Source organism: Balaenoptera musculus, chromosome X, assembly GCF_009873245.2.
Source record: "Balaenoptera musculus isolate JJ_BM4_2016_0621 chromosome X, mBalMus1.pri.v3, whole genome shotgun sequence".
Classification (NCBI taxonomy): Eukaryota; Metazoa; Chordata; class Mammalia; order Artiodactyla; family Balaenopteridae; genus Balaenoptera; species Balaenoptera musculus.
The window spans coordinates 109,676,269-109,700,568 of NC_045806.1; the positions used below are offsets into that span (position 1 = coordinate 109,676,269).

The 24,300-nt window shown below is 44.9% G+C and overlaps 1 protein-coding gene across 4 annotated transcripts in view; it reads left to right on the forward strand.

Annotated features, from left to right (window-relative positions):
- The window catches only part of ARHGAP36 (Rho GTPase activating protein 36), a 174,829-nt gene that overhangs the window by 125,918 nt on the left and 24,611 nt on the right, over positions 1–24,300 (forward strand). The window contains exon 1 of one of the 4 annotated variants that reach the window (XM_036839097.1): positions 18,487–18,573. The exons of 2 other annotated variants lie outside the window; for them this stretch is intronic. Coding sequence is in view for 1 of the 2 variants with exons in the window: in XM_036839095.1 (XP_036694990.1) it covers positions 18,516–18,573 (58 nt within the window). In the remaining variant the exon portion in view is untranslated. Of the gene's footprint in view, positions 1–18,486; positions 18,574–24,300 lie in introns of those variants that run through there. One more of the 4 variants, XM_036839095.1, reaches the window with a different exon arrangement.

The following is a 24,300-nucleotide window of genomic DNA, read 5'->3' on the forward strand; positions in this document are numbered from 1 at the left end:
CCTTCCCTAATCACAACTCCTTTCCCACCTCCTAAAGGTTACTATTCTGACTCTTACATAAATCACTTCCGTGCTTTTATTTATACTTGTGCTCCTCAGCATGCATCACTAAACTCTATAGTTCTACCAGTTATTGATTTTTATATAATCATTCAGTATGTACTGTTTTGTGTATGGCTTCTTTCATTCAACATTATGTTTGTGACATTCATCCATGCTGTTGCATGAAGCTTATTTTTTTCCTTCTCACTGCTGTATAATATTCCCCTTGTAAATATGCCACAATTTATTTACCCATTCTACTGTAATGGGCATATGGACCATTTCCTGTTTGGAGCTATTAGGCCTAATATTTCTGCAGATATTTTTGTTTGGTACACATGTACATGCATTTCTGTTAGTTGTGGGATCACTGAGTCATAGGGGCTGCACATGTTCCACTTTGGTAGATGCTGCTAAACAGTTTTCCAAAGTGTTATACCAATTTACACTCTTCCATTGCTCCAAATTATTATCAACACTTAGTATCGTCGGGTTTTTAAATTGTAATCATTCTGGTGGGTGTGCTGTGGTATCTCACTGAGGTTTAATTTGCATTTCTCTGGTGCCTAATAAGGTTGAGGACATGTTCATATGTTTATTGGTCTTTTGGATATACTCTTTTGTACAATTCCTTTTTAAGTATTTTGTCCATTTTTTTTCCTGCTAGATTGCCCTTTTTTTATTCATTTGTAGGGGTTTTTTATGCATTCTAGATGCAAGCACTTTATCTATTATATGTGTTAGTAATAAATTCTCCAGTACTATGGAGTCCCACTTAATACTTTTTTAAAAATATTTATTTATTTATTTACTTATTTGGCTGTGCCAGGTCTTCGTTGCAGCATGCGGGATCTTTAGTTGTGTCATGTGGGCTCTTTTAGTTGAGGCATGCGGGCTCTTAGTTGTGGCACGTGGGATCTAGTTACCAGACCAGGGATCTAACCCGGGCCCCCTGTATTGGGAGCATGAAGTCTTAACCACTGGACCACCAGGGAGTCCCTCCCACTTAATACTTTTTGAGTCTCATTTTTTCCCTCTAATTTCTATCAGGCTCCTAGGGCCCAAATGACCCCCATTTTGCTAAGGTCCTAACAAGCTCACCCCGGCCCTGGGAGACACCTCACTAACACTGCAGGGCTGTTTCCTTCACCTTCCCTTCCCTCCCCTTTCCCTCTCTCTCTCCCCCCCCCCCCCCACCACTGATCTTCCCTGTCTCTTTCTTCCTTCCTTCTGACATTGCCCATTCTTGGGGGGCTCATTATTATTCACAGGATGGATAGAAACAACCTCATTTCAGCGATGGTGCCAAGGCTGTCAGATTTGCCATGTGCTATTCATAGGTCAGAAAATCTTCACTCTGGAAAGCACTTAGAGATCATGTAATTCTCTCTTTAATGATGAGGAATTGAATGCCCAGAGAAATTAAGGGACTTGCCCAAGGTGGAAATTATGGGGCTTGTCCAAAGTCATACTGCATTTTTGCGGCCAAGCTAGGACTAGAACCCAGGCCTTTTGCATGCGTGTCCCAGCTTTTTCCACTCCACTATGCTAAGAAAGACCAGGATATAAGCTGCACATTGACAAGAGTGTTTTTTTTTTCTTTTGAAAATAAGTGTTGTCTGTGTCTGTGTAACAACGTAATCGGTAGAGACTTTGGCTCATGTCTGTCTGGACCCAGGTTGAGAGATCACATCACCTCTGCTACTTTCCCATCTCCTGGCTGTCAAAGCCTGAAGGACAACAAATGGCTTGAGTAATGAGATGAGTTAAGATAGTGTCTCCCACGCTGAATTATGTGCCAGTTCCAGGACTACAGGATTCTGCCACAATCCATTTACACAAGAAATTAAATTGAAGATCTCAATGTAATATTCATATATTAAATCCTGGCGGACAATCAAAGTAATTAAGGCCAAATGCTCTGAATCATCCAGTGGCATCACGAACATTCTATTGCTGAATTTTTAGAAGGACTTATTTCTACAACCAGTTATCTTAGAAATCATTAAGGCTCTTTTGGAATGTGAATAATTTGAAAGCCACCACGGTACCCAGTACTACTCAAACCCATTTGCCCCCTTGAGAGAAGAATTCTGCTAGAAAGGGGTATAGGGTGGGCAAGGAAAATCTGATTTCAAGAAGCTGGAGTTAGGGGGTAGAAACCAGTCTCTGACCAACTCCTTCACTGTGTGTTTTTTTTTAAAGGAGTGGATATATTTCATCTTAAATTGAAATAGTTAAACTGATACAGGTTACTGAGCTAACCCCAGCCACAGACTGATCTGCTGGATGTGTAGCTTTGTTGCTCTTACAAATAAATGCTGATTAAAAAAAAAGAACTTGTGGAATGGGGATGGCTCTGTGTAATCGTGATGAATAGGACGGACCTTCAGACCCACCCCCACCAATGGGTCACCTTGTCTCTTTTTTTTTTTTTAATTAATTAATTAATTTTATTTTTGGCTGTGTTGGGACTTCGTTTCTGTGCGAGGGCTTTCTCCAGTTGTGGCGAGCGGGGGCCACTCTTCATCGCTGTGCGCGGGCCTCTCACTGTCGCGGCCTCTCCCGTTGCGGAGCGCAGGCTCAGTAGTTGTGGCTCACGGGCCTAGTTGCTCCGCGGCATGTGGGATCTTCCCAGACCAGGGCTCGAACCCGTGTCCCCTGCATTGGCAGGCGGATTCTTAACCACTGCGCCACCAGGGAAGCCCCACCTTGTCTCTTAAAGTTCTCCAACTACCCTCATCTCTTAGTCCTTGTTCTTCACAGCTTCCCTTTGTGCACACCCTTGCTACAGCATTCCTGATAAAGTCCTCAAGTTATTTGTTGGTTCCCCTCTTGAAGTGTATGCCCCTCGAGGGCAAGGGCTATGTCTAAATCTCTCCAGTATCCCTACACCTGACCCAGTACATGCTTCAGACAAGGTGCTGGGTGTACAGTTGGTGAATGGATGGAAGACTAAATAAGCAAAAGAATGAATGACCAAGAGAACAAACTTACACAAATGTATCTCTAGAAAAGACAGGGTTAGTGTCATGGCAGCATCAAAGAGAGGAATGGATCTTCCCTTCTCTTCCAGTAAATGCCTTAATTCTCTCCAAAAAAACAATGCTCTCTAACCATCACCAACAAATGAAACCCTATCACCAAAAATGTGTAACTAAAAGATAAATAAAAGTATTAAGTTGTACTTTTTAGAGTTGTACTTAGAAAACAATCAGGTTATTTTACCTGAACTAATTACAAGACTTTTATGCATCTTGAATACTGCATACAAAAAAAGGTCTCTGATTCATCAGTTTTGCCAGTGGGAGTAATTAAAAGTATGCATATAGTGTAATATTCCTACCAAATTATTTCTTCTCATAAATATTTATCTATAGCCTAAGTTTGTTGACACTGAGCAGGATCAATATTTCTTGGCTTTAGCTCATGTACTGCTCCCTGACTGTACCATAATTCTGGTTCATAAATAAGATATTTGAGAGATAGTTGACTGTATCTTGTTCATGTCTGTATCACTAGCTGTAGCACAGAACTTGGCACAGAGAAAGCACTCATTGTAGAATGAATGAATGAATAAATAAATGAAGAGTGAGACAGGCGCCAAGGGATGTTTCCCATCATCAAGGTAGAGCTGCATAAAGCAAGCCCCATTCATTTAGGTTCTCTTTGTGATCAGTCGGCTACACTATCTCTGAGCTTCTAAACCAACTTAATCTACCCACCCAAGCATTATGCCCCTTTTAAAAGGCAGTCGTCGCACCCCTCCATGTGCCCAGCACAATCCAGAGGGAGTGGTGCAGTCTGTGTGTCAGCCTGAGCTGACACATATTGATACTGCACGAAATCAATAAACTGGGGCTGTGGCTAAATATTTATTGGGGCAGACAGTGACGCCATATTTGCTCAGAAAATTCAATCAAGTTTTGTCCAATTACTGCGGGTTTAGATTTGAACGAGTTAGCTCTTAGTCATAAAATCCTAGAATGTCAGAGCTGGAAGGACCCTTGGAACTCATCTGGCCCCGTGTAACCCTGAGATTTTCAAACTTTTCTTTTGCAAGAAACACTTTTTATTCAGTGAAATTTTATGGTGTTCCTCTCATTCAAGTGGGGGTGCAGGTATTAGATCTTGCTACTTGACCTCCTCCTCCCATCTGCTTCAAAATGCAGAGAAAAGGAAAGTCCAATGAAGTTAAAAAGGATCATGGAATACCAGGGGAAAAAGTCCTAGTCTTGGAGTAAGAGTCAAGACAGACTCCAAATCTGTCTTAGCCATAGGACCTGATATTCCACTATTTAAACTCATGCCTGAAGGGGCCTTTTGGATATGGTTATTTAAACTGGTTAAGGACATCTGTTCCCTGTGAAGGATGACACAGTAACTAACAGATTCATTAGCAGGAGTGAGTTTATTTAAATAAAACACACTGCTACCAATAGTCACAATGCCCAGAGGAAAATCCTGAGGGCAGGAGACACAAGGGGGTAAAATATCTTTTATCAGGTACTTCAGGAAGGCAAAGAGAGGAGAGGAAGAGAAGAACTAAGGTGGCACCTCCTCCTCCCACCCTGCCTGCTGTCTGCTTCTGCACCTGTCTGGTTGTATGTTGATCTTTTTTCTGTGCCTCTGTGTCATCTTTCACAGCAGTGTATCTAGTTCCTTGTCAGTTTCTGCCGGTGCCCATCCTTGTGTTCAGGTTGACTCTGCTGATACCTGTCTGCTTGGGTCTGTCCCTGCCTATGTCTCAAGTCTTTCAGCACCTGTGCACCTGTTTGCCTCAGAATGTCTCTGTGTCTGCCTAGTTTTGCACACGTGAATGTGTTTGTGTATGCATGTGCTCTTCTGTGTGTTCAGCACTCTGTATCTGTGACTTTTATTTCGGTAGGTTAATTGTCTCAACCTTTCTGTTTCTGCTTTCAATGCTTTACCCCTCAAGAATGACTAATGGTAGAAGCGGAAGGGAGCTTTCTGAGATAGGAGGGAAACCTGGTGACTCTCACCGTTCTTAAGACCAGCCCCAAGGCATTACATTGAAATCACGTGTGCCACAGAGCAAAAGGGAAAAGATGCAAATAGGAAAAACAAAAACAAAAACAAAAAACATTTCTGGTGCCTCTTAAGACCTCAATCTCTTCTTCCATGTTTCTCTACTTCCATCATCTGTTTTATCCCACCCATCCTTCCTCTCCCATCCCTTTTTCTTTCACTCTCTCTCTTTATCTCTTTTTTATTTTTCTATTTCTCTTTATCCCTTTCTTATTTTTTTTCTATTGTATTTCTCCCCCTTTCTCCTGTTTCTGTTTATTTTCTTACTAGATTTTGCATTCTTCATATATTTTCCTTAGAAAACACTTTTCTTTCATTCTCTGTTTATCTTTTTTCTCTTTTGGGGGGCTGCTTTCTTACTGTTTTTCTTTCTTTCTCCCTTTCCTCTTAGCTCTTCTTTCTGAATTTCTTTTTATTCTATTCCTCTTATTTCCTGTGTCTCTTTTCTGTTTTTTATTTTTCTTCATTTTCTCTTCCTCTCCCTGTCTCTTTTTATCCCTCTTTCTTCATTTCTTTCTGTTTTTCTTTCTGTTGCGCATTCTTCTCTCTGCCAATAGGTTCCTATGTACGAATCTGTCCGTCTCTTTTGTGCTTTGTCTTCCGCAAACATGCTTTAAGCATTGCGAGAGAGAATAAGTTCTCTTTTTCTGCTCTGGGCTGGGCTGTGGGTGGGTGGGGTTCATTACGTCTTCTCACTCACCGGTGGGTGGGGTCGTTGCTGCTCCCTGGAACCTAACCTTGTTCCCCGCCCCCAGGACCCGTCTGCAGAGTCACACTGCACTCCTGCGCTTGCATTCCCTGCACGTCCCATGCAGAGCGATGAGCCCCCAGGTGCGCTGGGAGAATTCATCAGCCGCCCCGACAGGGCTAACGATTTACTCCTGAGAAATAATCCATATCCGGATAATGGATCACCCCGACTCCCTAAGACCATTTGTCTTGGCACTTAAATGGCACCAGAATCCAGGGGCAGAGCCAGGACTCTATCCCAGGTTCATTGGTAGATGAATAGGCTGGAATAATAATGTTAAGGATTATGATAAGGAACGCTTTGCATTTGCATGGTGCTTTTAAACTTTATAAATTCGGAGGTGATTAACCCTCCTTGGCTCATCACTTCTGAATCTGACACACTGTGGAACCTGCTTGCGAATTCAGAAGCAGGGGCTTTTAAGTGACTCACCCAGAGTCATCTAGCTTGTTACTGGCAGAAATGGGAAGAAAACTCTATCTTTCTGACTTCCTGAGATTCTTTCCTCTGAATGCTAGATGGCCTTCCTATCTCTGGACCTCATCTATCTGGGAAGTGGAAGCCTATCCTGAGAGACAGAATACTGTTAGACCTGGGTTTGAATCCTGGCTCTGCATTAGCTATAGCTGTGTGACCTTGGACCGGCCGCTTACTTACTCAGAACCTCAGTGTTCTCTTCCATAAAGTGGGGATCCTAATAAACCTTCCGCATAGTACTGTTATGAAGATGAAGAGAGATTATGCATGTAAAGTGCTTAATATAGTCCTGGCTCATAGTAAAAGCTCCCCGAGTGGTAGCTGTGATTGTTACTACTGCCTCTCTTTTTTTGCAGGATGCCAAGTGAACTCATACAAATGCATGAGAAACTTGGTCTGGGGGAGGGGAAGAGATAATTGATGAGCCAGCTTCCGCAGAGGTGTCCCTGAGGCCACTGATGGGGGAAGGGACCTGGAAGGATGAATTCTGATGGCGGGAGGAGCTAAGGATTCTACTTAGGCTGGAAGGACTGGCTGATTCTGAGAACAGGCAAAGAGAAGGAAGGAAGTTGGGGATTGGCCCTAAACATGTCTCAGCGGCGTGTTGCTCACCAGGATCAATTGCTGGCCTTCAATCCCAGCCGGCTAATGTTCCCCTTCTCAGGGTCTCAGCTGTCAGTTTCCTGGGGAGATTCCCCTCCTCAAAAGCTGGACAGAGGACTTTTTTCTTTGGAGAATACTGAAGCCATAGAGGTTTTGTGGAAGGCCAGTATAAACTAAAACTAATGAAATCTTGTGTAGGACCATTTTGCATAAATGGAAGTTCACTGTACAAATGTAAAAATGATTATTAATACTCCCAATAATAACCGTAACGATCAATCTTTAGAGCTTGTTTTGTGGAGTGTGGCTGCTAGAGGTTGACACATCATCTCAGATGGCGAGAAACATCCCCAGGGTCCACCTGCATGCAAAATCAGCCCGCATTCTTCTCCTCCTTTCCTGGGACCTCATCCTCCCAGAGTCACACACATAATTCAGCCTTCAGTGAAATGATTCTGACGCTATTGAGACTCCCTGGAGAATGGACGCCATGCAGAGGCAGTGAGTGTGGGCTCCTGACTTCAAGCTGCAGGAAGGCGAGGAATTGATACATCTCCTAAGCACCAAGGGCTCAACTCCTTTGGAGATGAGAAGGGCTCTGTCAAAGCCTGATGGTTTACTAATAATTCTCTCAACTGAAGAGAGCTCCGTGCTTATCAATTGACAAGTATTTAGTGAGACCCCTCTGTGGGGGATCTAAAGAGGTTTGGCAGAGCTGACAATGTGGTTGAGGAGACAGACCACAGACATATAAAGATTACTGACAATACAAAGCAGTCCCTTCAACAAAGGGATGCAAGCAGCTGGAGCAAAGTGGAAAAATATAAGATAGTTAGGAGACTTGACGTCACTTAATCTCTCTGAGCCTTGGTTTCCCTGTCCTCTTGGAAAGGCAGCCTAGTGGTATTGAGAAAACATTAATTTTGGAGTCAGACCAACCTGACTTAAAATTTCAATTACCTCAAAAACTAACTAGGGGTCCTTGAACAAGTTACTTAACTCCTATGGGGTGCAATTACCTTGTGTATAAATTGGGGTATAATAGTAGCCCATACCACATAGGGTGATGGTGAGGATTAAATGAAAGCACACATGTAAAGCACTGAACGTAATGCCTGGCACACGGTAAGCACTCAATAATCAATTCCTATTATTACAATATGCAGGGGGAAAGGCAGGGAATGTTTGGAAATACAAGGGTTTTATTTTCCTCTTCAGCTCTTTATATGCCTGATATTACATTTCATAGGAATGCAAACTCAAAAAGAAATCTTATATGTAAACAATAATTATAATATTCTGTGATACCTTTTATATGCCTCCCCGGTATTGCTCACTAAATTTGGTATGATCAAGTTTACAGAACAATGAAATAGCAGAGGAGGCAAATTATGTATTCCTTGTGGTCTTGAGTGCCTCTCTGAGCTTCAGTTTTCCCATCTGTAAAATGTGGCTAAGAACACCTACTTCACAGGGCTGTTGTAAAGATTAAATTAAAATGTGTGTAAAGCACTTGGCACAGAATAGACAGAAGACAAATGTTGGCTCCATTCCCCTTCTCTCTTTTATAAAAATGAGAATAATAAAGAATCAACCTCACTGGGTTATTATAAGGGTGAAGTCAGGTAAATATACAGGAAATGTTTGTAAACTGTAAGACCCTAATAACAGGCTTTACGGAACATTTGTTATATACGAGACCTGTGCAATTAACAAATGTTAATCAATTAGGTAAACATTAATGAGGTGTCTCATATACACAGGAAACTGTTTTAGGTGCTGTGAGTGATACAGAGATATCAGAGGAATTAAGGTGGGTGAGCCCCTCCACACAAGAACAGACCATTAAGGACAGGAACTTGAGAGATGCTCCCATTTAGGGTACCAGAGGAGAATGAAGAGCCAGAAGGAGAAATCATTGATAAGAACACTAGTATAGCACAGTATCCTCAGAGCCAAGGGAAGGGAGAGTTTCAATAAATAAGGAGGGATTCACAATGTAGCATTCCACAGAGAAGGCAAATAAAATTATGACACAGATGTGTCCCCTTGGATTAGGACTCCAAAAAGACATTGGTAGCTGCAGTGATAGGAGTCTCAGTAGAGTGTGTGTATGTGTGTGGAGATGGGGCAGGCACCATCTTGCTGCGGACCAAGGAATGAGCATATGGTGAGAATTGAGGAGAGCAAGTCTACACTGCTCTTTGAAGGTGTTAAGGAATAAGGCTGAGAAAAGGAAGATTGGATGATAGCTGAAAGGGGACTCAGGGTCAGAGAAGGGTTGTTTTCATATAGGAGAGTTTGAATGTCTTTGTGGGCTGTGGGGAGGAAGCCCATAGGGAAAGAGAAGATGAATAAGAAGGTTATTATGAGAGAGGGCTATTGAGCAGGCAGAAGTCTGAGACATGAGATCTGGGAGGTACAGCTAACGGAAGAGGGACTTCTTTTAAAAGTATAGTTGATTTACAACAGTGTGTTAGTTTCAAGTATACAGCAAAGTGATTCAGTTTTATTTATATATATTCTTTTTTCAATTCTTTCCCATTATAGTTTATTACTGAATATAGTTCCCTGTGCTTTATTTTATATATGGTAGTGTGCATCTGTTAATCCCATATTCCCAACTTATCCCTCCCCCCTTCCCCTTTGATAACCATAAATTAACCTGGGCACGTATCTGGAAAATATGAAAGCTCTAATTCGAAAAGATACCTGTACCCCAATGTTCACAGGAGCACTATTCACAAAACCAAGACATAGAAGCAACGTAAGTGTCCATCAACAGAGGAATGGATAAAGAAGATGTGGCACATATATACAATGGAATATTACTCAGCCATAAAAAATGAATGAAATAATGCCATTTGCAGCAACATGGATGGACCTAGAGATTGTCATACTGAGTAAAGTAAGTCAGACAGAGAAAGACAAATATTATGTGGTATCACTTATATGTGAAATCTAAAATATGATACAAATGAACTTATTTACAAAAGAGAAACAGACTCACAGACACAGAAAACAAACTTATGGTTACCTAAGAGGGACTTTCAATCAATAAGGAAAAAGGGATCATGGGGGAGCAAATGCTGCCAAGTTGTCAAGGGGACTGAGAACTGACAAGGGGCCACTGCATCTAGCCTTGGGAAGCTATGAGGGCCTTCAATAGTGGGCATGGAATGAAGAAGTAAAATAGTGAGTGGATGCAGAGACCATCCATTTGAGAAGTTTTGCAGACCCAAGAGCAGGTAGAGAAAGGCTGAGGGAAAGACTGTGGCTTATGGTGAAGGTTGGGATGTGTGTAGGCAGAGGGAATGGGTCAGTGGAAAGGGAGCAGCTGAAGGGACAAGAGAGTGAGAGTCTCTGGTGGCTGAGGTGGCAGCAGCAGGAGGGACTGAGCATCAGTGAGGAGGGCCCCCGAGAGGGCCCTTCCCACCTTTGAAGTGGGAAGGAAGAACAAAAAACCCAGAGAGGCCAAGGTTCTGCATTCAGTCCTTGAACCTGGCCTTGGACATTAATATCACCAGTCCTGACCCCATACCTTTCAGAGCATCTCTCTATCACTGAGTAGATTTGAGGGACAGTCTCTGAGGATAGCAAGGTGTGTGTTGGTGGATATACTGGTAGCTCTCTCTCTAGGGAGGCAGAAGAGAGCCATAGCCCCAGAGCATGGCCCAGCCAGGAGAGCCAGCCATCTATGACCTATACCCATGCCACACGGTCTCTTCGTTCCCAATTTCCTCCCTGAAATCACCACCCCGGAGCCCCTCTTGAAAACAAAGTCAAGGTCCACAGTCGCTCAGAGGCTCGAGTTTTCCTGTTATTCTCTAAGGCACTGGGGGCCCAGAGTCTGTTGAATGCATCATATGGCCTTACTGCCACTTGATCTGGCCCCCGCTAGGACCCCTCCACTCCAGTGTGGCTGTTCTCTGGTCCTAGGCAGTTAGAGCTCAGATAGCCCCTCTTTTCCTTGTCCCTTAGCTGACAGTCTGACAAGTCTCCTGGGATTTGGAAGGTGGGCTGGCAGGGCAGTTAGAAGCCCTGGGTGCTTGAAAGTAGAAGAGGGTTCTTGGTCCCAGAAGTCAGGAGAGAGGGGCCTTGAGTAGGTGCCAGACCCAAAACAGCTTGGAAGATAAGGTCAGCCTTTAGCATCTTTAGTTCTGAGGCCAAGTCTGGTGTTCACATACCAGCCCCCACAGTGCCTGGGATGCAGGGATGCAGGGGAGAAGGACAGACAACTCACTAGCTAGGGGAGGCTGGGCTCTGGAGCTAGCCCTGAGTCCTTAAGACTTGAGTTGTCCCAGGATTGAGTTATAGCGGAGAAAGACTTACTTGCGTTGACAAATGGCAATTAACAAAGGAGGTGATTAAAAGTGAGAGGAGCTACAGCCTCAAAAATGTCAGCGGTTGGTGTGCAAGGGAATTTCTTCATTGAATTTTCCTCTGCCCTTCTCCCTCCGCCTTTCCTTCCCTCCCCTTGTGCTCTTCTTCCTTCTCCTCTGCTCTCCTCCTGCTTCCTCCATCCACCCCCACCCGCAGCTACTGATGTGATTTCTCATGATCTACAGTCAAATGCCATTAATCCCGACAGGCTCACGAGGGTCTAGCTAAGCTGTCTGATGAACCAATCCTGTGAGCAGACAGACCAGGGGAAGCGGCAGGTAGACCACCCCCCACCCCCACCCCGCCCCCTCAGGGTAATGGAAGCTAAACCAATGAACTAGAGTGGCTGCCCCGAGAATAATCAATAAATCACTCGGGGTCCGAGAGAGGTGGAAAGCTCCCCGGCAAACAGTGCTCAGGACATATTCCATGGCCTCCTCTTCCGTGACTGTTCATGGCGCACCAGCCGCACGGGCCTGGCCTAACTCTGCTCTCCAGGTGCTACTCCCAGATTCCGCCTGGCTCATCTCGGTTTCAGAGGGAGGTCATTCATTCCAATGGGATGTGACAGGTGCCATCTTCAGGCACCTGGCTCTGCTCCCAGTGGCAGGGACTGTTGTTGACTGCAAATCCCCCAAGTGCCATGCTGGTCTGAAGAGAGCAAGCCCTGGGGTGGGCAGATGACCTTTCAAGAGCCCACGAATCCAAGGTGAGATGACAGGTGTGATGTAATGGACCGAGCCCTGGACTAGGAGGCTGGACACTTGGCTTCTAGTTCCATTTCAGCCACTAACTTGCTCGGCGATGTTAGGTAAGTCACTTTCCCTCCCTGGATCTCAGTGTCCTCCCTGGGATGTGAGGAGATTGGACTGGATTATCTCTAATGACACTTCCAACCCTGATCAGTGAACCCTGCAATTTAAAAAAACAAGCAAACTATTTTTGGAAAAATTCCAGCTCTGATTAGATTGTGGGGGGACTCTTTCTCTAGGGCTTCCATTTAGCTGTGTTGCCACAAAATCCCTCACCTCAAACTCCCACTCAGTACACGCAGCCGTTTTCCCACCACTCAAGCTCCATCTAAGACATCAAAACCAGTCATGGGTCCAGCCTGTCCCTCCTGCTGTGCTAGTTCTGTGCTTGGGGCTGGGACATTCTGAAGGAGCCCCTGTGGGAGGGGATGTGCCATTGACCCCCAGATTTTAGCATAGGCAGGTGGAGTGGCTAACTAGGTTGGAGAGATTTCCCCCAAGTTTGTATTTTCAAACTTTTTAACGTACAGCAAAATTGAAAGAATGACACAAATATTTGTACATACCCTCATTAATAATTTGCCGTATTTGCACACTCTCCCTTCTCTCTTTTCTTCCCCACCCCCCTCTCCTATATTGTAGACATGATGGCACTTCACTTGCAGATACTTCAGCATATATCTCCTCAGAATAAGAATGTCCTTTGCCGGGAGGCATTTAAAGGACCCTACGATGCTCACCTACGGGAAAGGCTCCAGTCTCTCGAGTCCAAAGGAGATCAAGAAGTATATGAGGTCTAAAGACCAGATTTAAATCTGCATATGGGTAGCGTGAGAAGGAGCTAAGCACAACAGAAGGAGGCATAAACAGGGGTCCAAGTGCAGAATGACCTTGGGCAAGTTACTTCCCTTTCTTGAGCTTCACTTTCTTCATCTATAAAATGGGGATTGTCCTAATCTCTCTCCTGCCAATCTCCCAAGCTGTATGAGGCTCAGATGTGAAAACAGATATGAGAGCACATGGGGAGCTGCCACACTTAAACATTTAAGGGCAAGTGATTTACAGAGATGACCTTCAGAGCTAGTAAAGAGCAGTCCTGGGCGCCGCTGGTAACACATGAAGTCGAGAGTCCCCCAGCTCAACCCCCAAACTCTTCTTACTGAAAGCCACAAAAGTTTCATTTATAATGGAAATTTCAGTGGCTCACATCTTTTGCAGTTTTTCAAAGGCATAAACACTCACCCCAGTTCTTTCTAGTTCTTGTTTCAGATAACTCCATTTTCTCTTATTGATTACGGCACAAAACTAAAAGATCACCTCTCTACTTTTTCTTCTTTCTGACATTTTCTTCTGTGCTCCCCCTTAATTCCTACTATTCCGCCCCACCCTGTCGAGACATCTAAGACTTAAAAAATTCTATCATCCTAACTACCCTTAGCTCAAAGAGCAAAATGCTTTACAAAATTAAGTGAGCATTTGGGATTTTTAACTTGATTTTATCTTTTCATTCAACCAGAGGGATATGTGTGTGGGAGATGCACTTGTCAACGAAAAGCAATTTCTCTGCCTCCTTGGGGACCAAAGCGTAATCGTAGCTCTGTCTTCCTGGTGTCAGGATGAAACTTGCATTTTCCTGAGCGGTGTCAGCACACTGACAGACAGCTCCTGGGATCTATTGAGGGGTGCTGGAAAAGAACAGGCAGGGGGGTGAGAGGTCTCGAGGCTGGTCTTGGCTCATCTCTCCTCCCCTGGGTGACTCTGGGCTAGTCACTTACTGTCTTTTGCCTCAGCTTTTCTAACTTAAAAAATGGGAATAATTTTCTCCCATTTCTACCTCACAAAGATGGTGCCAGGACCTTGTCAGGCTTTGGTGATACGAAAATGCTTGGAAGTAATAGGGCTGTGGGGGAAGAAAATAAAGTGCTGTAGAAGCAGTGTATCCTAGGAAAGCTAAGTAGCTGCAAAGGAACTTCAAGTTTTCTCTGTACAACTCCACTTGAGAAATGAGGAAACCAAGGTCTTTCTGAGGTTCAGAGAGGTCCCAAATGGTCCCCCATGATTTTGCTATATGTTCACCATGAGCCCAGACAAATCCTTCCCAAACAGAATAGCAGAGAGGCAAAGTCTTGGGGTCCTAAGGCTTATAGCCCCCTTTAGAGAACACATATGACCCTATACACACCATGTGGACCTTCTGATAGGACTCCTCAAAAGGGGGTGTTGGGAGGCAAGCTTGCTAATCTCCCAATTCCTTCCATGGGCCTGAGGGTAGTTACCTTTGTTATCTCACTCCTGAAATTGCAGAGACCTTCATAGCAACCTGCTGAGGAAGTTGGGCAGGGGGACAGGGACCCTCATTTCATAGAGGAGGAGTCTGGGGTTCAGGTTGGGAAGCAGACATACTTGCATCTATTCAGCCAGTCAGTCAACATGCCCAGCCTCACTCCTAAGATTTTAGCTTTAAATGCCATACTCTTCCCACGGTGCTTCTGCTGCCTCTTGCCTGATGTAAGGACCCCAAGTAGGGAATCCAAGTGAGATAACCTGACTGAAAAATGCTACATAGACATACACAAGGATTCTTAGAAAATCCAAATGAATGACCTTTATGGTGTATGCTCATTTTGAATGCCACTAGACCCTATCAGGAGTCAAGTTTTGAGGTTTGCTCAATTTCTCATGCTACATATTTACCCATACACCCAAAGGAAGTAGAGTGGGGTTAAAGGGATCAAGTTCTCCATAGGGCTGCCCCAGTGTTCCTTGTAGCTGGAGGGCAATGGGGAGAGACAGTGGTGGAGGGTTTTCAGGGAAAGACTTCTTTCCTCTATATTAGAGTTTCTCTAACTTTATTGGGTATAAGTGCCCCCATGGGGAGCTTGTTAAAAATGCTGTTTTCTGGTCCCCATGCCTAGAGATTCTTGTTCGATGAGTCTGGAGTGGGAGCAGGGGATTTGCATCATTACAGCACATCCCAAGTGATTCTGATGCAGCTGGTCCAAAGGACCATACTTTGGAAAATCCTGGTCCATGACAAAGTTTACAGGCCTTTGATGCTTGGAATCCCATTTAAATAGCAACTGTTTGCGTGGGTGCCAACTACTTTTGAGCTTCAGGAAAAAAGATAGAAGGTTTGAAACCTTTCTTCTCAAAGTCAGCAAGCCCCCAGCTTGACTTCATCATCGTGCCTTCTTCTTAGCTAGAGTATGTTTTCTTCCTGCTAAAGACTTCATGGCAAACAATGACCTAAGTTAGGAGCAGCGTGCTTGGCTTTTAACTGGAATTGCAATGAGACACCCTTAAGAGGCAGCAAGCTGTAAAGCTCTAAGCCTTAAACTATTAGGGTGAGGGCATATATACCCAATGTGCCCCTTGTACACCTTGGTGTGAGGGGTTGCAGGTCCAGGCTAGCAGGTTCTTGGTTGCTCATTTGGGGTGCTAAGGACCTCTGCATTCTTGGAAAGGAGATACCATAACGGGTTATGTGGCCCTGCACAGGACGGGAGTTCTGCATTTTACTCACAGACCAACTTTTAGCTTTTTCTGGGTCACCAAAGCCAGGCCCGGTGTCCTGTACCAAGAGCACAATCCCAGCATAAAGGCCCCAGTCTTTCCCTTACCTAACCTCATCCTTTATTCTGTGGACAGGGTTATAGTTTTTTTCCTATAAGTAGTATTTTCTAACTCCAGAAAAAGATATATAGAAAAGTTGGAAAATACTAAAATATGGAAATAATAAAACAGTTTAAAATTGCCCATAATTGCATTGCTTAAACAATCACTACTAAGATTCTGGTGTGTTTCATGTTAACACTTTTTTTCTATGTATAAGCTTATTATTTATTTGCACTGTGTATATAATAGTGTGCATATATTTTGCATTTTGATTATTTTTCACTTAAAATAACCATAAATGTTTTTTCAGATTATCATATAGGCTTCCAAATTATACATTTAAAAATAATTCATTGAGTGAATCAACATTATATACATAGCTCAATATCTTGCACACAGAGGACATTTAATAAATATTTGTTGAATGAATGGATGGATTGATGGATAAATGCATTCCCCTATTATGTGACATTTAGTTAAGGGTAAATATTTTCAAAGGAAACAACACTAAGTAATTAACTGGCAGAGGAGGTAGGTCAAAGAAAAAGGAGTTGGGGAGAACTGCTAACTTGACTGCTAAATAAAATTTTTTGAGAATTCTGAACTCTATATTTCCCCTTTTCTTTTTTCCAAATGAGTAGGCTTTGGTTTGCCAGGAGCTTGTTCACAACTGTTAATATCCCCATTTTACAGATGAGGAAAACTAAGCCTCAGAGAGGTTAAATAATCTTCCTAAGATTACATAGCTAGTATGTAGCACAGTTGGGCTTCCAATCTAGGTCTGTGAGCATCCTTAGCTTTGTTCCTTTACTACATCACACCTCCTGCAGAAAAAAAAGTGACCAAGAGGGATAGTGGTCATGAGTTTATACTTTAGGTAGAGCTATTTTGGAATCAGAGAAACTTCAGTTACTGAGGGCCACTGGATTGGGCTGGGCAGGCAGCCTTTATGTCATGAGGGAGCCCCCCAAAAAAATCTCATTCAGCTGGAAAAAAAAAGAAACCCATTGAGACCATTACAAAAGCTGGTGGTGTACATGCTCGTGGGAAGAGGTAAGGCCGGGATTTCAATATCCAGAGCCTGAGACTGGACATTTCTAGATGTCAGACTTGTTTGGCTTGGCTGACTGGGTATTTGTACAGCAGAAATTGGTAAAAGAGCAGGTCTGGTGAATGTTTGTTGACTCTGATTGCTTTTAGAAAACAGAGAAAATTGGAAATGATTTAGAAATTGGTGTAAAGGCAGAGACGTACCATGTTTCCCAGAAAGGAAGGAAAATGAATGGAAGCCCTTTAAACTCTGACTACAGCTCTGCTTTGCTAAGAATTGCATGGTGAAGTACAGGCGATTTTTTCATTTTACGCACCTCTTTTGCTGCATTAATGCTAATATCAGTGGTTAGCAAAGCAAATGTAATAACTGCTCTCCCCAAAGGACTTGTGATTGCAGCTTCCACTCCTCAAGCCTGCAATCGAGCTGTTGGAAGAGGATTTTTCATATTACTTTCTACCTCCTCTAGCGTTTTGATCGACAGAGTCCCATTTTCCCAGCGGAGAAAAACAAGGCACAGAGTCATGTTTGTACGACTGCCAGTGGAGAACTGGGGGAGAAATTAATTTGGGAGCCTGAACTTGAATAGAAAAGGAAATTTCGATTAGAAGCCCTTCTTGCTCAATATGGTCCATCTCTGGTGGCTGTTTACTACCACCAGATCCCCCAAACACTGAACCTATAATGGTATGTGCCCCCATATGTATTTAAAATTAAAAAATACAAAGCCATAAAAGAAGTGCAACGAAATCCAACACAGTACCACCCCCCACATTGAAATATCAAATATCAAATTCTTTCTAAAAATAAAGGTTGGTGCCCCTCCTATGCCAGTGCCCTGAGCAAAAGCATAGGCGGTGGAATCCGTAAGTCAGTGGCAACTGGGGTGCACCCCATATTTATACACATTTGACACCGTGTTCTTTTGTCTCAGTTAGGGATCAACCCCCTCAAAACAAAAGTTCCCAGGCAGGAAAGCATCTCCCTCTTCCCCGAGGGATCCGCAGGGCAGGAACATTAAAACATTACTTTCAACTTTGGGGCCCCTTGGGGAGCAAAACTCTTTTCTCCTACTCACATTTTTGATCCTCGAGAACAGAGCTGTGACATAACAAATCAGATCTGGAGCTCCTCACAGCTGAGGTGGTGCCTCCCCTAAGACAGGGGGTCCCCAAGGGCTGAGGCAGTGCCTCCCCTTCCGGTTCAGGGCTCCTAAGGCAGACACCACTTCCCGCCTAGATGGGGCCTCCCGAAGGCTGAGATGATGTGTCCGCTAAACGTGAGGGTTTCAGGGCTGGAATACAATCTCACCCTCAGATCTGAGGCTCCCAGGGGCAGGTGCACTATCTCGCCCTCAAATGCCAGCTTCTAGGGGACAGGCTTGCTTTTTACGTGCCAGATTAGGGCCCCTGGGGGCAGGGGCCTCCCTTCCCTCTCAGATTCGGGGCTCACCAGGGCAGAGATGGCGTCTCCCCTCAGACTCTGGGCTCCCCGGGCTAGGGGCACGGTCCCGCCCTCAGAGTCAGGGCTTCCCGGGGCAGGAGCTGTACCTCGGCCTCCCTCCGCGTGGGGGAAAGGGGCTGCGGGACCAGCGGCCTCTCCTCCGGCGGGAGGGGGGGCTCCCCTGAGGCCCTGCCCCCTTCGTGACATGCCCGAGGTGTCCGGTGACCGAAACACTCTTAGCTGGGTGCAGGGTGCGGCTCAGGGCGTGGTCACCGGGGGCTACTTAGGGTAGCTGGCGCGGGGGCCGGCGCGGAAGCCGGCTGCGAGGCTGCGGCGCCGAGCGCTGGCCATGGCGTGGATGCTGGACTGCCTTTTCGCCTCGGCCTTCGAGCCCCGCCCCCGCCGTGGTGAGTGGGGCCCACCGAGTCGGGGGGCTGGGGTCCTTCGCTGGGGCTGCAGGCGGCTGCAGCCCCGGCCAGGCGCCCTGGGGCTTGGCTCGCCGTCCCTTCGCCTCCCTTCCCGCTGGCTTTTAGCTAATTGTTCCTGGCTCAAGGACTGCCCCGTCGAGGCCCCGCATAAATCACCGGCTTTGCCGGGAACAGCGAGCAATCGCGCTAATGGCTCGGCGGGATGCGGGTCGAGCGCGGGGGCGGAGTCGCTGGCTCAGCCGTCCTCGGGGACAGCTAGAGAGTCGGGGCCAGACGCGTAGGAGCACAGTCCTGAAACCCAAGGGCCCTAAAGGCCCAAGGATGAACGTCCTTGGCCGGGCAGCTAGGGCCCGCGAACCCTGAAGATGGAGGTGGGGGGATCCTTTTGCCTTGAAGCTTGTCCCACCTTGTCCCAATCTCAGCTACCGAATATCGACATGGGTCCCTCAGAGTCATCGAATTCAACCCCTTTATTTAAGAGATGGTGACATTGAAGGCCAGAGATGGCAAAGGCCTGCCCAAGGTCATACAAGGAGTTGGCAGCAAATCTGGCTCTGCTGAGGCCCTGCCAATTGCCCACTGCCCCAAAGCTCCCAATGGCAGAGGCCTGGGGTCTTTAGTCCGGGTCTTCCCTTGGGTACTTTGATATCAATGCTGTTTTCCCTATCCTTGCGGAGTTGAGGACATAGGTGTGCGAAAGATCACAGCACCACTGTGATACGTGGGTGGCATTTCACCCCCTTCTTGGAAGTGCTTCTATAAAGTACGTTTTGGAAACTGATTATTTATTTTTCCTCCTTAAAGTTTCAGGACACTTATCTTTTCTGTTTGAGATTTCCCAGGACCCCCACCCACACTGTCCTTCACTCCCCCTTGGTAGGCCCCACCCCCTCGGGGCTGCCACCTGCCCCCACTGCCACCTGTTTTTCCATAGTCTCCACCCCCAAAATCTATATTGGTGAGAGTGCGTCATTGGTCACCAGCCATAGACCAAACCTGGGGTTGTCTCCTCTTTCCTCTGCCCCCTCACAGGCCGGGGAGAAGAGGCAGGGAGAGGAGGGGCCTCAGCAACTTAATTTTGCAGAAACCCATGTTTAGTCCTTGTCGGCCCCAGCACCCTGAGAACCATCCCAGGAGTCTGACCTACTACTAAGGGACTGCAGCATGCTTAGCAAGTTCAAGAGCTGTCTCTGGCAGGCCGCAAGTTCTCTGAGAAAGCAAAAGATCTGCATACACACAGAAAGTTGTTTTGTTCTGTATATTTTTTCAAGTTTATGTGATCCCGGTGAATCGAACAAAATTAAGGGTGTTTTCTAAGATGCCTTTTAAGGCCTTACAGCTCAAACACCCTACCCTTGTAAAGGGGGTAGGGTGAACCATTCCATCCCTGCCTGGCCTGCAAGGCTGTCGTGTGACTCCAATGAGATCAAGGATATGAAGTCTCCTTTATGAATAACCCCATTGGGAAGGGGTCAGTATCACACAAGGAAGCCCATCCCCATCTAAAAACAGTCATTTCTATTAGAATTAGGAGGCTTTTCCTTAAACTGAACCCAAATCTCTGTTTTTCTGGCTCTGGCACTGACCTTCACGATCCTTCCAAGAGAACAGTGCCAGCCCTCTCCATTCCCCCACCCCCGCTCACCCCTGTTTTTATCCAGGCCAAACCTCCCCAGTTCCTTCATCTGTTTAACATGTAACATGGCTACAAGGCTCCTACCCGCATCTAGCTGCTCTTCTTTGAGCATGCTCCAAGTTGTGAATGCCCAGTGACCTGGCCAAAAGAGGATTTCCAGCTGTGTCCCTGTAAATATAGTCCTGGATGGCTGAATTTCCCTCTTTTGGAAGCCCACGTTCACACTCATGGTACACAGACACATAGCCACAAATACACACATACATACACATTCCCACACCCGCACATGCCCACATACAAAGTCACCAACGCACACATACTTCACATGCGCCACATACTTTTCACACACGATGCAACATAACCACATCACACACGCATGCACTACACACAAATCCTTTGTACATGCCACGTAGTTCATGTGGCATGAAATAGCTAATTTATATTGGAAGTACTTTCTTCACCTGAAACGACTAATTTTTTAAAAAGTAAACTCAAGTTCTTTTCAGAGTCTCCATTCTGTATTTTGTTGTTTGAATTCAAGTGCAAGACCTTATATTTGCTACTGCATTTCCAGTCTGATGAGACCTGTCCCCCTACATATGCCAGTGGTACACCACTGCCTACCCCAGCTCTATTACTTGTACAGAGCAGCTAGTATATGTGAAGTAGTTCCCAGATGCTGGGCCCTAGTCTCAGTCCTTTACATGTATGATCTCACTTAAGTCACACAACATCACTTTGAAATAAGTAATTAGTCTTTGGGTACAGTTTTTGACCAGGTAAGAGCTCATTCACTGCAACCCTCCCCCCGCCCCACCAAGAAATGCTGTGCAATATGAAAGGTAACTTTGTGCATAACTATTGATATTCCGTAGGGCTACAATTGCCCTTGGTGCCTCCCTTCAAATGCCTTCCAGAAATCCTCAGGAGTCAGAGGGAGGGAGTAGCTGGCCGGTGATTGGGAAGAGTGGGGGAAGTATTCTAAATGTCCCGTCACCCACCCACCCACCTCTTGCTAAGGAGATTGTTGGTACGTCAGAACAATCTTTTGAGGGTTGCAATGGGCAGTCGACGACCATATGAAGACATTTGGGAGAGGCATCATTGAGATCTGGGAAGAAGGGGGACCCAGAAAGGTCTTCTTTCCCAGGGAAAGGGACAGCACGACTGACCCACTTGAAATTCTCTCCCCAGTTCACTCCTGGCATTGGATTTAGCCTCAGACAATTGGACTTCTGTAAAGCAGCCAAAACTCTAAAGCTGAAGGGACCCTAGGGCCCACTTTACATACAAATTTGATCTTTTCTTGGGGATGGGACCCAATCGATTCGCTGAGGCCAGGCCTGGTTGAGCCGCACAGGATTAGTTCCCAAAGCTGGGGCGAGTTTGCCAATGAGACACCCCACTTCCCTGGTCATAGCATCAGACTAGCACCCTCATCCACTAATGGCAGGACTTCCCAAAGTTCCTTTGAAAATCATTTGTTTCCACTTCAAAAGGTATTTCTCCATAGGAAAAAAATGTGACACCCTATAGAGCTTAGGTTCCTAGGTTAGGCCATGCTTTACCAACCATAAGGATAGAATGCAGAATCTGTGTGATGAAAACTGGTAGAAAATAATACTCTTGCAAGTGTACCTCAGGCTCCAGCAGTAGAGCTGACATTCATCAAGCTTAAATATCAAATGACAGAAAGCATATTGGGCATTGATAGAGCAGGATACCAGGTCCCTGAGGGTGACGATGGCAACAGGAAAAGCAGTTTCATTCCCTTTTTCACACTTATCAGCCAAGACAACCTAAATGTCCAACTGTAGTGGAATGGTTAAATAAACTATATGACATATCCACTTGTTAGACTAAGTCTACATCCATAAAAATGCTGTTCATGAAGAATATGTAGCGACGTGGAAAATGGTATGATTTATGTGTCAAATATGCATTTTTAAAAGACTGGAAGAAAATTCAGCCACAAGGTAAACTAAGAGATCCTTTTAGGTTGGTGGGATTATAGTTATTTTTTTTCTTTGTTTCCCAAAATCTCTATTAAGTTTGTTCTTAAATTACTCTTATAATTTAAAGAGGTGTTTAAAAGGCTAACTGAAGGCCTATAGTATACAAATAATTACAATGATCTAAAATCCCACTATACATAGTTTAATCTAAGGGATTTTTTTCTTCAAATTTTAGTTTAAGTGTAATGACTAAATCAGGTCAGCCAAATGTGATCCTCCCAATGATCATGAAATGTCCTCTAACACTGGGTGGGAAAAGGTAGAACTGGTTTGAACCTGCTTTTATAGTTTTGCAATAAGAAAGTTTCTTAGCCTCTTTTAAAATAATATAATAATACCTACATTTCCAGGTTATAAATAATAATCGTTATGATTTTTAATAACTATTTAATAATAGTTATATTATTGTTATTGGAGATATCATTATATTAAGTGCCTTCTATGGTTCAAAAAGATGTGTTTTAGTCCTTCTTCAGATATTTACTGTGTACCAGTCATCTTACACAAATGATCTCATTTAACTTTCATAACAACTCTTTGAGGTAAGTATTATCATCTTCATTGAAAAGACAAAAACTCAGAGAGGTTCAGTAACTTGCCCACGGCCACACAGTAGCTGAGCAAGGATTACAACCCCTTTTGGTCCGATTTCAAAGCTTGAGTGAGATTAAAAGAAATAGCACATGCAAAGCTTCTAGCGCTATGCTGATATAGAGCAGACATTTACTAGGTGGTCAGTACAATGTTGATGATGTTCCCTTGCCCAGAGTTCAAATTCTGGTCTTTGATCTGCTTGACTACTTATAGATTCCTTTCTATGAAAAGGTGCACATTTCAATTGAAAGATGCAATGCAAACACCACCTGTGTCCTTATTGCTGGGGCTCTGAGTCACTAGGAAACGATTTCTGTTTCCTTCTGGCAGTATCATTTGTTCTCACATGTATCAGCAGAAGTAGGTAGATGGCATGTTTGATGAGCCTTGGCAGCTACTGTCACGTCTCAGATACACTTCTTGAGAAACCACGCGGCTTCCTCGGGATAGGCACCTGCTACCCAGCAACTGGTAGGTCCCTGCACTCAGGGATGCTTATTAAATGCCTGGGGCCTATCTTGAACCCCTGGTCCAACAATTCTCTGTATAGTTTGGCTGACCCTTAATTGTTACCCCTCCCGCTTTCCTCCACTAAGCAGGGGCTGCAGGACCTCCTCAGAAGCCGACAGGGGTAGGAACTAGAGAAGATTTTAAATTCCTAAATCCTCAGAGGGACTCACTAATAGCTTATCTTGCATGGTGGAGTCCAGGGTCAGTGAGGAGTAGCATGCAGGACGAATAAGGGAGGTGAAGGAGAGGGAGGAATTGAAGGCATCCTCCAGAGACTGGGAGCGCCTGAAGCCCGGCCTCTCAGAGCTTTTTCTGCCATGACTCTCAATACTTCTCTACTCTGTAGCCTCTTTATCCCTCCCTGAGGTTATATCCACCCCCTACCCTCAACTTCTTAACCTTCACCCACCACTCTCTGCCCAAATGCAGCTTCAGCTTGTAGTGACTTGTTTTTGTCTCTAGAGGGAGGCAATAGCATCAGGGAGGAAAGGGCACAGATCGGGGTCTTCTCTTACTTTACCAAAGGGTAGATTTTATTTTCCTTTAACTGCGAACAGATAACTAACAACTAAATGGAACAGTATTTTAGGTGCTGCAAAATATATCTCAGAGAAGCATCATCGCTCCCCTCATCTACCCCCCAACCTTGGTGGCTGCTAGAAAAAGGGTGGCCTTGGGAGCCCCTCCTAATTTCTAGGTTAGAGGTAGAAAACAAAAACAAAAACAAAAAAACAAAACAGAAGTCGTGGGGGCAGTTTAGCCAAGGAATATTTATGCTGTCTTTCTCTTGGGTACAATGGCACACACTTAAGAGACAGGGTCTGGACTGGGTGTGAAGTGAGGGTTGGGGAGCTCAGTCCATAGCTGGGGTGGGAGGAAGTCTAGATGCCGAGCAGTTAGTTTGAAACTTTCCTGTATGGAGTATTACGTCTGAAACGTTGGTTTCATTAA